At 42.7% G+C, this 16,643-nt stretch overlaps 1 protein-coding gene across 1 annotated transcript in view; it reads right to left on the bottom strand.

The window, feature by feature from the left end:
* The window catches only part of ERICH6B (glutamate rich 6B), a 63,866-nt gene that overhangs the window by 17,080 nt on the left and 30,143 nt on the right, over positions 1–16,643 (bottom strand). Inside the window, exons 3-8 of the mRNA XM_036011097.1 lie at positions 10,977–11,065; positions 8,512–8,648; positions 6,201–6,262; positions 4,425–4,479; positions 3,210–3,216; positions 1,140–1,232 (exon numbers count right to left, since the gene is read on the bottom strand). Coding sequence (XP_035866990.1) covers positions 1,140–1,232; positions 3,210–3,216; positions 4,425–4,479; positions 6,201–6,262; positions 8,512–8,648; positions 10,977–11,065 — 443 coding nt within the window. The remainder of the gene's footprint in view (positions 1–1,139; positions 1,233–3,209; positions 3,217–4,424; positions 4,480–6,200; positions 6,263–8,511; positions 8,649–10,976; positions 11,066–16,643) is intronic.

Genomic DNA, 16,643 nt, shown 5'->3' on the forward strand with positions numbered 1-16,643 from the left:
GCATCCTGATTACCAGTGTTTTGAACTCTGCATCTGATAGGTTGTCCTGGTTGCTTAGTTGTTTTTCTGAAGTTTTGATCTGTTCTTTTATTTGGACCATATTTCCTTGTCTAGTTGTCCCTGTTACACTGTAAGGGGCAAAGCCTTAGGTATTCACCAGGGTGGGGTATCCCATCTTGTTTTGGTGTGGTGGGAGAGGTCAGAGAGGGAACCTCTCTGTGGGAGAGGCCAGAGAGGGAACAATGCCCCTTGCTTGGTTCTCAGATGGTTTTCAGTTACTTCTCCTGCTACTCACAAGCCAACTGGGTCCTTCTGATGCTGATTCCTGGATGGGTGCGCTTGTGTACATTCTAGGACCCTGTGGCTCTCTCCAATGAACTCTCCTGTGAGTTTCTCCTGCTGTTGCAACCCCCACAGCCAGATTTTTACAGCCAGAGGTTTTGAGGCTTTATGTCCCCACACTGGAACACTGCATTGCATGATCTGTCTTGCCCCTCCAGTTTTAACTCCAAGTTTATCAACATGGAAATGTGGGACTGCCTGGTCTGCCAGCCACTGCCTTACTAGCCCTGGTCCTTCAGCCTCTAACTTGCTGTGCATCCTCTCTGCCCCAGCTGCCTATATCCACCCGTCCTACCAGCCTGAGTGAATGTTTCTTTAACTTCTTGGTTGTTGGGCTTCCTTACAGTTTGATTTTGTGGCAGTTCTTGTTATTTATTTTTAAATTTGTTGTTGTCCTTCTTTTGGTTGTGTGAGGAGGCAGTGTATCTACCTATGCCTACCTGGCTGGAAATTCTCAAAAGAAACCATGTAATTAATTTTTAATGTAGATTTAAAATTTATTAAGGGAGGGACTTATTTTAATTACATATATTTTCTTTACTCCCCTCCCAACCCCATCCAGTTGCCAAATACAGGCCCTTCAGGGAGAAGAGTCTCAATGAACCTGAGTAAAAGTCCTAGTAAATCTGTAATAACCCACACACTCACATGTGCCTCTCTATATTGAACACATTTTTCTTGTTGGTATTCACATTGTGTAGTGGTTCTGACAGCTCCCTGATGGTGTGTGTGTCCCACCTGAGCCAAAAAAAGAAAGCTTGCACTAAGTAAAAATGCCAATGCACTTCCACACTCACCTTAACATTGCTTTTTGTCCACTCTGTATCTACTTCTAATTTCTTCTTATTATGAACAATACGATGAGATTTTTTGGCTTTTTCTATCTCAGACTCCTTGATTTGTGATGATTGGTTCCATAAACACAATGAGTAAGTATATGTCTCTGTAATCTTGGGATTGAGTAAGTCTTTTGTAGAAAAAAGAAAGAAAACTTACATCTACATCTTTGAAGGCACCAAAGAGAGTTTGGGGGTTTGGTACATGGGCCATGTTTCCCCAAGTAAGGAAGGCTGCTAGGAAAGAACAAGTCCTTGAAGAGAGAAATGTAGAGGTTGATTTTATAGCTCTATTTTTGTATTCATTCATTCAACACATTTATCAGGGGCCTACAGTATGCCAACCCAATGCTAGTTTCCAGATACCATGGTGAAGACCACCCTGCCCAGACTTGGGAATGTGAGAGGTGTCACACCAGCCACATGCCAATAATCAGTTAATTCAGTTAATTGAAAAAATAGGCTATAGTGGGTAGTCACTAAAAAAATAAAACATACTTTAACCATATTATTTGAATTTAAAGCACAAATGTCTATTAACACATCACCTTAAAGGTAGGGCAAGTCTTTCCTTTGTGTGTGGGACTGATGATGGGCTCTGTGATCATTTTGCTCAAATCACATTCATAATTTATTATCTATAATTTTCAGTTTTGGTAATTTCTAAATAGTTTGAGCATAGAATTATAGTTTTAAAAATTTCTACATATTTCCCAATCTTCTATGTATATTTATTGTATATCTAGTTACAAACACTTTTTTTTAGAAAAAGCTATTTTCTTATTGGGTCTTCTTTAAGCATGCAAAGCATCATTTAAATTCTTACAGTATTAGTTTTCTTAGCAACAAGTTTCTTTTTATTTTCATTTTCATCTACTTTTTTTAAAACTGAAAACTGGAACTAAACTAAGGACAACTGAAGGACAATCCCCACTCCAAGTGACCCTGGGTTGATACCTGACAACTGCTGGGAGCAGCAGTGACCAGAACACTAGGGTAGAGCTCCTAGCACTCTATCAGCTGGGAAGCTCTTCACTGGAAGGGGTGGCCCAGGTTCCCTGGCAACTAGGTTAAGAGGAAGTTGGTTAAGAGAGCTTAGTTATCCCTTGGGGTCAATACAGTGTTGCAGGAGGTCATCAAGAAGACATGATGGCCGGTTGACCTGGGAACTGGACCAGTGCAATCAGAGAACCCTCCCTGCTCCTCTCCTTGGAATGTACTCTCTGACCACTGTTCCCACAGCTGGAGCTGTTTTCAAGGCTGCAGCCTTGAGAGGGCAATGTGCTGTGAGACCATCTGGGCAGAATAATGACTGAACGAAGGTAAAGCTTCTATATAAACTTTAAGATTCTCATGGGCAGAGATATGGAGATAAAATTGTCTTAGTACTGCCTAATATAAGCCTTGTAATAAGTTCTCTCACTTATTCAATCTGCCATCTAGCAATCCAAAGTGGCCTGCCTTTTTCTTCAGTCTCCTCGTGCCGTCTCTGTATTGGGACCAGTTTCTAATTTCACCTACAAAGCTCCCAAGTTTTCAAACCAACAAACAGAATGCCAGGAGAGCTCCCCAGAGGGAACTTTACCTGGCTTTGACTTCTGGTAAAAGTTAAGTCTCTAGTATTGGAAGGGGAATTACCAGCATTGGCACTGTATGGTAGCAGGTTAGAGTGGGAATGGGTGAGTGGTGACAGATGACATAGAAGAGGCAGGCAGGGCTAGATCATTCCTTTATTCGCTCACTCAATGAAGAGCTATTGTGCACCTATGTGCCAAGAACTTTCCTAGGATTAGGGATGCCATAGTCCCTGCTGTCCATGTTAGCAGGGGAGACAGATAAAATGTACTGTGCCACCCTGGCCAGTGTAGCTCAATTGGTTTGAGCATTGTCCTGCAAACTGAAGGGTCCCAGGTTTGATACCTGGTCAGGGCCAATGCCTAGCTTGTGGGTTCAGTCCCAGGTTGGGGTGAGTATGAGAAGTAATCAATTGATACTTCTTTCTCATGTTGATGTTTCTCTCTCCACCCCCACCTTTTCCCTTCTTTCTAAAATCAATAAGCATGTCTCCAAGTGAGGATAAAAAAACAACAAAATATGTAATATGCCAGATGGCTAGGCGCTCCAAAGTAAAATTAAGCAGGACAAGAAGGATGGAAAATGATATGAGTGTGTGTGCATGTATGTGTGCACAAGCACAAGCTGGTTTTCATTGGGTTGCCAAGGACCTTATTTCTGAGGTCACGTTTAAGCAGAGGGAGCAGCCACAGGAATATTGGAGTAAAGAGTGCTCTGGGCAGAGGAACAGCAAGTACAAATGCCCTACAGCCAGGGTATTTGGCCCATTCAATGACTAACAAAAAGCCAGTGTGTCTGGAGAGAAGTGAAGGCAATCTAAGCCTCATGAGGAATGTGGGCATTGTCCTGGAGGTAATGGAAGACCAATAAAGGGTTTTTAAAAGATTATACTGAAAACAATGTGAAGAAAAGACTTAGAAGGGAGAAGATGGGAGTCAGGGAGACCAGAGAGATCTCCCAGGGGAGAGATGTGGGTGTCTGGGGTAGCATTCATGAGAATGGAGACAGTGTGGGATGGAGTGTGGAGGGAGAATCAAGCAAGGTCCACAGCACATCTGAATAAATCAAGAGGGCATTACTTAGAGTTCAGAGAGGGAGATCTTTGCTCAGGAAAATGAGAAGAGGGGAGTGGATAGGGCAAGGTCACCTGGAGACCTTTGTAAGAAATTAGCAATTGGGTCTCAGTTTCCCTCTCAAGAGCACTTTCTCCAGTGCTTGTTGACAGAATGGTAATAATGATTGTGCGAGTGCAGAAGCTGAAGTGACCCCAGCTACTGTTCCTGACTATCAGTTAGAAATTAATAGAAAGCACTTCTGAAATGGTAATGATAAAAAAGGACATTTACATACTAATTTTTTCCATCAGAATGCTAAAATCATGAACATTCTGGCTTGTGCTATACATTTGGCTCTGCCTTTATTAGGTAAAACTTTAGGCCACCTTTCTGAGCCTCAGTTTCCTTAGTGGTAAAGTGCTGCATACAGTGACTTGTGGGGGTTCTGTGAAATAATACCTGCACCATGCCTGCCTCCTACTGGTGTCATTCACACAGGAACTTTGAATGTTGATGGTTCATGATTCAAGCTGTGTAATGTTTTCACACTTTCCACCAGACTAGATAGCTCTAACAGGAAAGGCTACATAATTTGAGGGGCCCTGTGTTCAATGACAATGTAGGGGTCCTTGTTCTAAAATTATAAGAAGTTAAGGCAGTGACAGCAGAGCCTTAAACCCAGTGCACGGCCCTTATATGTGTGAGGCCCTGTGTGACTGTAGAGATTGCATATCCCTGAAGCCAGCCTTCTCTTGAAAATCAGTGTTTAGAGATATGGGGCTATGCACCTGTAATGTGGGCTGGATACTGGAAGTCCATGAGTTTGTGTATCAAAGGAGACTGGGAGATTTTTTTGGGACAGGTTGCAACCAGAACATGGAAGGGATGCTTCTTATAAATTAAAAATGTTGCTTTTCTATATAAAAAGTTGAAACATTCTAGGCTTTAGTTGTCCAGAGGAGCTGGGAGTGGGCACGGGTGGTGATAAGGTACCATGGGGAATGTGGCCATTTGCATTATATCAAATTTCAGTCCCCAACTGGAAGTCGTACACTGGGTGTGTGACAATAGAGTATCCTGAAAGGTCTTAATTTCCCAAATGGAGCACAAAATCATGCAAGCCTGCATTTGTTCAAGAACCACTTACTGAGTGCTGATTGTGTGCCTTGCCAAGGTACCAAGGAGCGGAAGACACAGGTATCTGCTGCCCAGAAGACACAGAAGTATAAAGAGAATACAGGTACAGTGAACTAAGTGGTACTAGACATTTCTTATGTTCTTGGCTGCTGAGCATTTAAATCTCCTGCTTTATTTGGGGCTACTCCATTGTGTGAGCCTTGGTGGGAAGAAGGGCCCTCTAACTGTAAAAGCTGAATGAAGGTGGTGATTCCTTCTTCTCCCTGCCTCTTAATTCCACTGAGGACATAAAACCTAGACTTATAAGGCCCGCACTTTGTCTTTTCCTGACACATTGAATATGCCAAGAAGATAAGCCTCGGGTTTGGCCTGAGAGGTTTTGGATAAGAGTTTGGCTCATGCGCACACAATGACTGGGTGATCTCAAGCAAGTCACTTAGCCTCTCTGAGCCTTACTCTCTTTATGCTACTTCACATGGTTATGAAAATTAATTTGAATCAAATAGCATATGTGAAAATGTCTAGCCCATAGCAATTATTTTGTAAGAGTTAGGTCAGGGGCATAAATTGGTATTGGGGCACAGGAGTACTTCCTTTAGAGAAAATCTGAGGCTATGTCCTGGCTTGCAAGAAAAAGACTATGATTGATTAGTTATGTCTGCTATTGTTATCATTGCCATTTTTGTGTTAATTGGATCTAGCAATCTGAGAGATACTCCGTATCATGGTTTTGAGTTTCTGAATTAAGCAGCTTGATAGCTTAGGCCTTTGCCTCAAGCTTTCTATGATGAGACCCAAAAAACTGGCAAGCTCCATGATTGGCAAATCTTAATAGCTGGGCATCAGATGTCTTCAGTATCTGGTAAAGGGGCTATTTCTTTCCCAGACTTTATGTTAATGACTTCTTGGAGTTCCCCAAATCTAGGTTAGAGCTCTTTCTGTGTGGCCTCATAGCATCCCCTTCTCACCCTATCACTTAACCATTCTGTATGCCAAATCCTTGTTTTCTTGTCTATCCTCACTACCCTACCCCCCTGCCCCCCCACCACAAAGCATAGTCCCATTGAGATCCCAGACTGTGTCCACTTATTCCATATTTTGTCCCTGGCAGCTAGGACCTTATTAGACCAGTAGGTGCTCAAGTGAGGGAGTGAGCATTTCTGCCTCCTGTTCAGACATGGCAGGAAGTGAGAGGTAGAGTGAAATGAACACAGGAGAACCAGTCACAGATAGATGATAATAGAGTGGTCCTTACTTTCACGTTTCTTCATAATCCATTGAATTTTTTCCTTGTACTCTTCAAAATTTGTCTTCATCCTAAAAGGAATGTGGATTATCTTTAAAAGCTGACATTAAATTCATGTTTATATGTCATACTACACAGTGTAGACAGTGCTAGAACCTGTTGAATCTTTTTATGGGTGGAAAGTTGAGCTGATAGCTCTTTTGGACCCATCTTTTCTTCCAGTCAGAGCTCAGTAGTAAAGGGACAGCACATGGCATTGACTCAGTGCTTCCCTCCTGGCCTCTAACTGGCCTTCAACCTGGACCCCTGGGCTGACCCCCAAATTTTTAAAAATAAATTTAACAAGGGTCATCTTTGGGGCTAACACAGGGCTAAAAGGTTCAAATGCAAGGCTGGCCTCATGAGTTAAGCTCAGGCAGCTTGACTTTTCTACAGCTTGTGAGTATTCCAGTGAAGGTTACATTTGGAAATAGCTTGGAAAAACAGCATTGTTTGTGAACTGGACAGCCATTTGAAACCCTTTTGCATTTAGTAGGAAATTTTTCAATAATCCCATTCAAGAATGACTCACCACGAAAGTCATGCCAAAGCACAGCTTTTTGAAATAATCAAGCCCTTAAAACCCTCTCATGTCAATACACAAAGCAAGTCATCCTGGCATTTCAATGGCTTGGACTGTTGTTCTTCCAAATTAAGATGGTCTCCAGGGGGAGTTGTGTTTTCTTGTTCTCAGATCAGAACACTTTTGAAAGGGAATGTGCCAGCAGGAGTGAGCTTCCCAGCTTCATTACATCTGAGAAGAAGGCTTTTGACATGACTGGTTTTAAGTTCTCAGTTCAGATTCCTTAAAGAGGGCATAATAATTCAACCTCAAGAATCCCAGAAACAAATATTCTTTGCTGGAAAGGGCTGGATTGGTTCACTTGGCAGAGAGCCAAGGTTTACTATCTGTGCTTTAGAAGCAGTAACAGAACTTGAGAATGAGCTCTTCATGGCCCATTTGTACCAAATGTTATTTGTTTTATTTGCTCACACTTCAAATGGAATAGAAGCAGTTACCTAACTTACCATTACCTGTGAAAGAATGAGGACTGAGCAGTAGGTGTGGTGATACCTGTCCCAGAGGTCAAGAAAGGGTGCCAAATACATGCAAAGGTTAAGACAACTCTTAACTAAGAGTTAAGTCCAGCCAGAGGCACCCAATGCCCTTTGGGGAAGGTTTTTCCTTTTGGTCCTTTGCCCACCTTACACGGTAGCTCCTCAATGGCAAAGACTGTAGGGGTACTGAAAAGATCACCACACAGATCAGCACACAGTAGGTGCTCAGGAAATATTTGTTGAGTGCAACTAGTTTAGAATAAGCCTCAGTAATAGGCTCAAATGGGGAGGAATGGAGCAGGGGAAATAGCATATATGAGGCAGAATAACTTAACTGGGATGTTTTCTGGCATTTGTTTTTGTATCTGTATAAGGATTAGAAAGCCTGGGTATTTGCCTTCCCCTTTCCTAGAGAAACCTCAGTGGTCTGTAGCCCCAGGACACTGCTAAGCCTAAAGCAGAAGTTGCTGGTGGTCATTCTCTCTTCCTGATTTCTGTGAAAGCCTCAACTCATCAGGAGATTATGCAGGAAAACCCATACCCCATAGCTTGTTCCTTGGCACCACAGCCAGAAAGTTTGTGATTAACTCACAGAAGGTCTCAAAATGCACCTTGCTCACCAACGTTTTTGACAGCAGGATGAATATGAATGAGCACATGGTGGATGTACACTTGGGGTTTGGGAACATTTTGTGATTGGGGTCATGCCAACTAGAAAGGCTTGGTGCCAGCCACAGTCTGCAATAACTTTATCATTCTCCCCTCCAAATAGGGCCTCTGGCCGTGACTTCCAGGTCAGTGAAGCTCAAGCCTTTCCCTGTCCAAGAAGCATGAAAAAACATTGGCTTAGCCTAGAATATGGCCAGGAGATTTCTTGGGCAGCTGCCCAGGATCTAGATTCCCCTGCTGGCCGTTCTCTTAAAAGGCCCAGGGTTCTGAGCCCTGTTCCCCAGACTTTTGTTCAAGTTCATGGTCCCTTCAAGACTTTTCTTGCCCTCGATTTCTAACTTCCACTATTGCCTGCCTTTGATCCTATCCTGGATCCCCCATGCTTATGGATTTCCTTGCTCCTCTGCCTGGCTTATGCCTGTTCTTTGTCTCCGGGTGCCTGCCTGGCCCTGGCCTTGCTCTTTTCTCTGGTGGCCCAATTTACATGTTCCTTGTGCTACCTCTGACCTACCTCAACCCACTGACCAATACCTCCATCTCTCCAGTCACTTACAGAATTGCCAGTTTCCTTCTGGTTTCACTCTCCAGATGGCCAGTCAGGGGAATGTAAATATCCTCTTCCAGTTCATTGTGAGCAGCCATTTCTTTGATCATGGTCCTAAACACTGAGTCATACGAGCTCTTAAAAAGCTACGAAAGGATCACAGAATAAGATATCCAGAAAACTGGAATTAACTATTTACTAATTAGCCACTTTTCTGACTCCCACAGGTGCTAGGTGAGATTTCAACATATTATTCAAAAGTCACAAATAGTGGGTACAGTAGGGTGGCTAGCAAGATTTGTTTTAAAGAATATTTCCATTATTATCATACCTTCTTCCCAATTTCTTCAAGATCTTTTTTTTTTTAACTACAGCATACCAAACAATCTTTTGAGAGCATAAAATTGTGCTCTTTTCCCAAATGTGGAGATGGCTATAGAAAGTAAAAATGGCCCTGGCTGGTGTGGCTCAGTGGATTGAGTGCTGGCCTGCAAACCAAAGGGTTGCTAGTTTGATTTCCAGTCAGGACACATACCTGGGTTGCGAGCCAGGTCCCCATTGGGGGCATGTGAGAGGCAAATACACACTGATGTTTCTCTCCTTCTCTTTCTCCCTCCCTTCCCTTCTCTCTGAAAGTAAGTAAATACAATCTTAAAAAAAGATACAGAGCTAAAGATAGTTTTTTAAAAAGAAAGTAAAAATGCTTTCATGCTTTGAGAGCTTAACAGGCTTTCTGAATTCCAGGAATGGCCAACCTCTCAGCGGTTGCTCATTTATTCAGTGTGAAGAATGACTGTCTTCAGGACAGCAGTGCAGCACCTGCATGAATTCTTTCCCTGCTGGTACAGCTTAGTGGCTCTAATTTCCTGTATTGGACCTCTAAGACAACTCTGCCTTTAAAGATTCTTCCCAAGTAATGACATTGCAAGCTGCCTTTTTTATTTTGCAGTTTTGTTCTAGCCCAAGTCCATGATGCTAACCAAGACTGACACATAGGTGGGTCCTCCCAAGAGTTTCTTTTTTTGGATCCCTTTCGATAGAAGATGGAAGTTGGCTTGCTATTGAGGAAACCCATGGATCTGTCATGTTGCCATGCCCACACCTGCAAGTGGAGGTTGTCATTATTGTTGTTCAATATCTGATAATGTACAGCATGGCATTAACTTATTGGTTTTTGATAGCAAGCAGAAGACCAACATATTTAGAGTTGTTTGTGACCTAGGACAGATATAAGAAGAAACTGTGTTTGGTCAGTTTATCAAGGTTGTGGTGAAAGCTGAGGTGTCTCAGGTCTAGCTTGTCTGATTCCCAGCTTCTGCTCTTCTGTCCATTGCTGGTGTTAAATTAATTAAACAAGGAGGTTTTTATCCCAGGGTAGCTCTAAGGCTGTGGTGGCCTACATAAACAAATCAAAATCTAAGTCTGTCAATGCCTCAAGATTACAAAATCAAACTCTAAGGACAACCAATCACAAGCAGCCAGCTTTTGGTTTGATGATTACCAGTTCCAACTGGTTCATGATCAAATAAACTCTTAAAATATTTAATATGCCTCAGTTTATCTTTTAACACTGAAATCAGTGTTTCAGGACAGGTTGAATTAAGGCCTGTGGTGTCTTGTCTCTAAGTTCCTCATTGTTGACAATCCCATTCTTGGATGGAACTACTTCCTATTTGCCTCAGCCAGTGATCTCTCATCATCTCCTTTGGATTCTGTTTTGTTCTGCAGAAAATACAGTGCCTACTGTAGACCACCAGACAACAGATTCACTGCATGGGCTGAGCTGAAGTTCTCACCCTATCTAGGCTGTGCCATCCCACTCAATTAGCCAGTGCATACACCACCTCATGAGGTTGGTCCCATTTGCTTCTCTAGTCTATAAAGTAGAACTGTCCTCATTGTCATAGTAGGTGTATTGAGCACCCTAGGGCCAGAGACTCCTCCTGGGTGAGGAGGATCTTAAAACCAAAAGTTTGCATAGCAGGGTTTGTAATGCATGGGTTTGTAATAGAAATAAAACAAGCAAAAATGAACTAAAAACAGCAAGGGAATTGAATTGTCAGAATAACCAAAGTATAGATTGATAGCTCCTATCCAAATGGGAGGATTTTACATCCTGCTCCCTAGCTTGTATCCCAGTAGTTTCAGGTATTCCCCCGCAAAGGGGCTTCAAAAGTCTTTCAGCTGTAGGTAGCCTGTGGCATTCATTCCATTCGTCTTGTCCTGTTCTGGCCCCACTTGTCCACATCTGCTGCTGATGATTTAGCTTGGAGAAGTACTGTTTCACCTAGCTGTATAGCTGTCTATCACGAGAATGCCAGCATCTGGGACATGGATGCTGCCTGAGTGTCCTAAGCTCCTGATCCTTGGAGGCAGAGTGGTATAAACAGCAAGGGGGATGTATCTATGCATACTTTGTCACCTGAGATGACGAGGCAAGGTGCTTGTGATTGGAGCTTGCCTGCATAGCCTACCTGTCCCAGGACCCCTCCCAACGTGCTGTGCTCATCCAGAAGCTCACACAGCTTCAAGGGAGACGTCTCACTTCTGTCTGTGACCACAACTTAGCCCAATACAGTAAAACCTCAGCTGACAGGCATGCTGAAGGTTTCTGAATAATTCAAGTTTCTAATTAAAACAATTCCTTTAAATTTCAACTCTTGCTGAAAAATCTTTCTAAAAAGGTCCAGTTTGCTATCCTGTCTTAGTAAATCCAATGCAGTTGAATCTAAGCTCAAGAAATCTGTTTTCTTCTTTGGGTGTGGTATTTCAGAATTTGAAAAGCAAATTCTTACTAATATACAGGGTGGGGCAGAGGTAGGTTTACAGTTGTGAGTTTGCAAAACACAAAATTCATTCTTGTATTATTATTTATTCATTGTTGTATCATTTTCCATATGAACAAAAGTAAACCTACTTTTGCCCCACCCTATTATATGTATAGAAGGTAAGTGTGGAAAGTAAGGAATTTAGGGCTAAATATGAACTGAGACCAGAAAATTTCCCAGTTAAAAAAAAAGACAAAAATAAATACCTAGGGTTTTGGGGTTTTTTTTGCCTTTTTGGGGGAAAGTTTGGAAAAATATATCTGCTTTATATTGAGTTCTAGGGACACACGATTTTGGTCTTGTGATTATAATCAGTACCTATAGCCCTAAGAAAGTTTCTTAGCCATAGTAGAGAGGATGCATGATAATTCTTCCACTTGAATCAACATCTGTTGTAAGTCTTAGAGGTCAGACACAAGCAGTTAGAGCCACTAGGATGTACCAGGAAAAGAATTCATGCAGTAAAGATAACACCACACACCATAGATGTGGGGCTTATTCAAACTATTATGACTTCCTGTCTCATTTCTGGTTACTGGATACAGCTGGGGAAAGAATGCCTGCCCAGGGATGGTTCTAGGCCCCTTGAAAGGGTGGTGTTAGCAGAACTACAGGCCTGGGGAAGTGGTTCAATACTATTTGTTGCGATGTTTGCTTACAGAGGTGATTGATTGTGCAAAGTTTCTATGTTGCTAGGCTGCCTCATTCCTGGTGCTTTCCTTAGAGACAGCCAGCTTTTCTTGGGAGTTTTGTTGTCTGTGCTTGTTGGGGTTTCTGGTTGCTGTCTTTTCTAGAACCCAGTCAAGGACATAAGGAACAAAAAGAAAACTCAGGAAACTCACTGTCATGCTGTTCATTAACTCTCCAGGTCCCTACCTGGACTGCCTTCTTCTTTCTGTCTTTCAGAAGTTTCTTATGTTTATTTTGTATATAATGTCTAATGTTTAAAGCTGTACTTAGTTGGAAAAATATGTCTAGTTCATGTTTCCAGAATCTAACTTCATTTTGACATGGGGTTTCACAAAGAACAATTTTCCTTGATATCTAGATGACTTGCATATTTTGTTGTGGTTTCCTTGCCTTCAAAAGCAATCTTGAGGGTGTTTGTTCATATTGCCAGCAGGGCACTCTGAAACTAGGGCCTTGGAGTGCCATATTTGGATTTCTATGACTCTCTTCAATTGAATGTATGTCATTTAAATTTATATTTGTCATAAGAAAAGCTCATTTGGGCTGTGCTAACAACAGAGTGAAACTATGAATCCCATGGCTCATGAGGAAGTTACCAGCTGGTATTGGGCCACCTGCCCCAATTTATGAAGCACAGTGGTCTTGAGGTGGTTTTTTTTTTTTTTTTTTTTTTTTAATTTCCTTTTATTCAATTTATTCGGATGCTCCCTCTCTTGGTAGGATAGAGAATTGCAATTGGCTGGATCTGCCTGTGTCCTCAGGGGTCTTTCTGCCTGGTTAACAAAATTATACAGGTATCAGGTGCACAATTGAGTCTCAAGTTTTTATCCAACTTACATTGTCATTGAAGTCTTCCAGTGTGTCCATGGGCTCATTTAATGTATCATCCCAAAAGTTCCTTTGAGAGACAAACTTCATGGCTTTCAATTTTGGAAGACACAGCAAAGGAAAGGCATATGGAAAAAGAACCAAAACCAAAACAAAAAAGGAAATAGATTTATAGCACTTACTTTTGCCCTTTTAAATAAAAATGCATATATTATCTATAAGACTTTAAGTAAATTCATCAAATTTCCTAATCTTCAACTGGAGGATGTTAATAAAATGGGAAGAAAAGGGTAAGTTTCAGTGGCTGACTGAAGAAAGTGAGTGTGTGTCCTTGGTGGCTGGTAAAGTTTCATCTGAAAAAGTGATATTTGAATGAGTCCTGAAGGAAGCAAGGGGACAAGTGGGTAGATAGTTGGGGAAGAGCATTGATGCCAGGAGGCTAGGAGGTGCAAAGGCCCTGAGGTCAGAGTGAGTAGGAGCGTGATTGATGTATTTGACAAACTGCAGGGGGCACAGTATACCTGGAGAGGGGTGAGCATGAAGGAGGGCAGCAAGAGGGGAGAAGGGGGTGGGGGAGGGCCAACTCACCCAAGACCTTGTAGGCTGTGGGAAGAACTAGATTTATTGTGAAAGAGATTTATTCTTAGTGTGATTTTCTCTTGGAAATGCTGAGAAATATTCCTACATCCTGCCAGTTTTGTCAAAAATTGCCTATTTCTGGAATTACATAGTTTCATAATTGCAAATTAAAGGCAAAGGGTGAATCCCCAAGCTACTGAGGTATAAAAAAGTCTACTGGAGATCATGAATGTCTTTGTTTTCAAGGCCAGCCACAGCCTGGTGACCCTCTGGGTCAGAAAAGGGGCTTAAAGCTTCCACTGTTGAAGGGGTGCAAACTGAGGCGAGGAATTGATCATTACAACTTGGGTCTGATTTCCCTGCTCCTAGGACAGTATGGATCCCAAGGCAGAGCTGCAAGGAAAATCTCTCATACAGTAACTGGGCCCCTGGGGAAACTACAGGGGCCTGTCATCTCAGCTTCAGAGTAACACTAGCCACTTCAAGCTGGGCCACACAGAGAGGCCTGAACATCTACCAGATTGGCATGGGACTGACTTATTTTGTCTGATTTTGTGTCTCTATTATGTCTTTGGGGGTGGAGAAGGGATATTCTTTGTGATTGCCACATGTATTTTTGTAATATTTGTTCTTCTTCCCAATTTTGGTTCAGTAATAAAAACTGACTCCTTTGGGCTCTTGGTGGGATGGAGAATTCCACTCAGCTGGATCTGTATGTATCCACACCAGGCTCAGGGGCCTTTCTGCCAGCAGTCCTCCTACCCAGCTTTGGTTTATTCCTGGTAGAAGCCTGCACCGTCTGCAGTGTACCCCAGGCTATGAATCTCCTCAGCAGTTCTTTCCTGTAGATACCTCAGGCACACACCATCCCATTGTGATACTGACAACTGGCAAAGGCAAGGGTCCCTTTCAACTCAATTCCAAAAACACTGGCCAAGAGAAGTTTTAAAAGTCATTTGGGAAAAACCCAACAAGAATCCATGGGTATTCAAGGAGGCACTCAGGGAGCTCCTTTTGGCTGTCACATTGTCACGGGAGAGGAGACCTGAAGGAGCTGGAGAGACTGAGTGGCAGTGCCTGCAGGTCTCTGAGTATGTGCTGCCTGAGACTGAGAATATGAGTCTGGCTGTGGCCCTGAAAGCTTAACATATCCCTGTCATTTGTAATTGCTCTATTTTAATAGGCTTTATTGAATAATACATAGTTAAATTGAGGGGGGAAAGTAGGTGTTAATCAAGGGAAGAAGGTGACTCAGCAGTCCTGAATACTGTTGAACAGAGTGTTCACAAGTGTCTGGTTCAACATAATACTTAACCTTATTAACATTGATGGGCACCATCCACCTGTCAAGACAAGCACAGTAAATGCACACTAATAGGCATAACTGGGCCTGAATGAGACAGAAAAGCTTTACTCCTAATCAGCTTTGTTAGAGTGAGAGAATTATCTTCTCAGGAAATGGCTCTATGGGAGGATTGGTGAGGTATGGGTGGGGAGTTTCAGGCCTGTAATTAAGGACCTGGGCCACTACCAGCATGCCACACAGCCCTTTTCTACTCTACTCCCCTCACCTTTGTGATGGGGACAATAAGGCTCATCTTCAAGGTGTCTCAGAGGAAGCCATGCTAATGTAGGCAAGTGCCTGGCACACAGGATCCCCTAAAGTGGAGTGTGTCTTCCCCACATCCAATTAAGAACAAATCTTAATTTTTCCCCATCCACTCAATGCCTGTCCTCTAATGTTTTTCTTGACAGAACTGCATTTTCTGGTTTGGGAGAGATATTGAAGCTATGTGTATTTGCTCTGCTGGGCAGATCTCCAGTTACAGATGGTATAAGGGTGAGGAATAGCAGTGACTGATTAACCTGGGGCTAGCTCTGCAATTCAGTGCTCTTTTCACCTCTTTGACCTTTCATGTACTAGATTCCGTGTTATCTCAGATAGTAGTTACTAAGGGCACAGATCTGTAAGCTGTTCTACAATCTTGCTGCTTAACGTGTGGCCTGTGGATCAGCAGAGTAGCTGCTGCTAGTGTTTGTGAGGAATGTTAGATCTCAGACTCCTGAGTCAGAATATGTTAGCAGGTCCCTGGTTCTCTCTCTACACATTAACATCTGAGCAGCACGAGTTCCTAATACCCTCCCTGATTGGAAATGGAATAAAATAAATTCTATTGATAAGTGCCCTTCTGGGAGTGGTAGGGTAGCAGGTGGGATGCATAGTCTAGCAGGGGTGTCAAACTCATTTTCACTGGAGGCCACATCAGCCTCGTGGTTGCCTTCAAAGGGCCGAAATAATTTTAGGACTGTATAAATGTAACTACTGCTTAACTGTTAAGGAGTTGAAATTACATTTGGCCCCCTGAAGACAACTATGAAGCTAATGTGACCCCTGCTGAAAATGAGTTTGACACCCCTGGTTTAGAATTTGAAAGAGTTTGTTTGATACACCATTGTGTATCAGGATCACACCCACCATGCTGAAAGTCCTTGAATTACTAATAGGATGGTCTGGTTAATTGCAGGGCTTTTATTTTGTGAAGTGATGCATGCAAGTTGGGATTCTACTACCATAAGGATTTCTTCTTGTTCTTCTGTCTTGTAAAATTCTAACCCTTCCTTAATAAAAATGTAACAAGTCTTTCAGGGCACCATGTGTAGGGGCTCCAGTTTATTCCCTACCAAGGTGTCATCGGGCGAGCTCTCGGGAGGGGCCCATGCATTCCAGTCGAGCCCTGCTGTCCAGACCTCAGGGGACCCAGCAACCAACTAGACCCTCTTTAAATGTGGGACTCTGTAAAGCAGAGCTTGAGTAGAGAAATGGACTTCTGGCCCTATGCCAAGTCATTCTGTCTTGCTCCAGAGACCCTCTCTCTGCTTCTTGATCTATCTCCCTTTTTCAGGAAAGGACAGGGAAGGATATCCAGGTTCTGGGGCTGTGCGCTCAGCATGTCCATAGGTCCTCTCTAGGACTTGGTACAGCCTGGACCAGCAGGGCACTCACCCATGTGGGGCACCATCCCCAACCCTGGACATTCTGTAGGGAACAGGGATCTTTGGATATATCATGAAATGATATATCATAAAATGGTGAGAAAATGGCTCTCACCATTTTCTTCCTCTTGCAGCACTTCAGTGGTAGCACACATTGAAAAAGAATAGGAAAAATTATTAATAGAATGTGGTGTGGTGAACTAGTCTAGACCTTTGGATCCC

Source organism: Phyllostomus discolor, chromosome 11 (genome assembly GCF_004126475.2).
Source record: "Phyllostomus discolor isolate MPI-MPIP mPhyDis1 chromosome 11, mPhyDis1.pri.v3, whole genome shotgun sequence".
NCBI classification, from domain to species: domain Eukaryota; kingdom Metazoa; phylum Chordata; class Mammalia; order Chiroptera; family Phyllostomidae; genus Phyllostomus; species Phyllostomus discolor.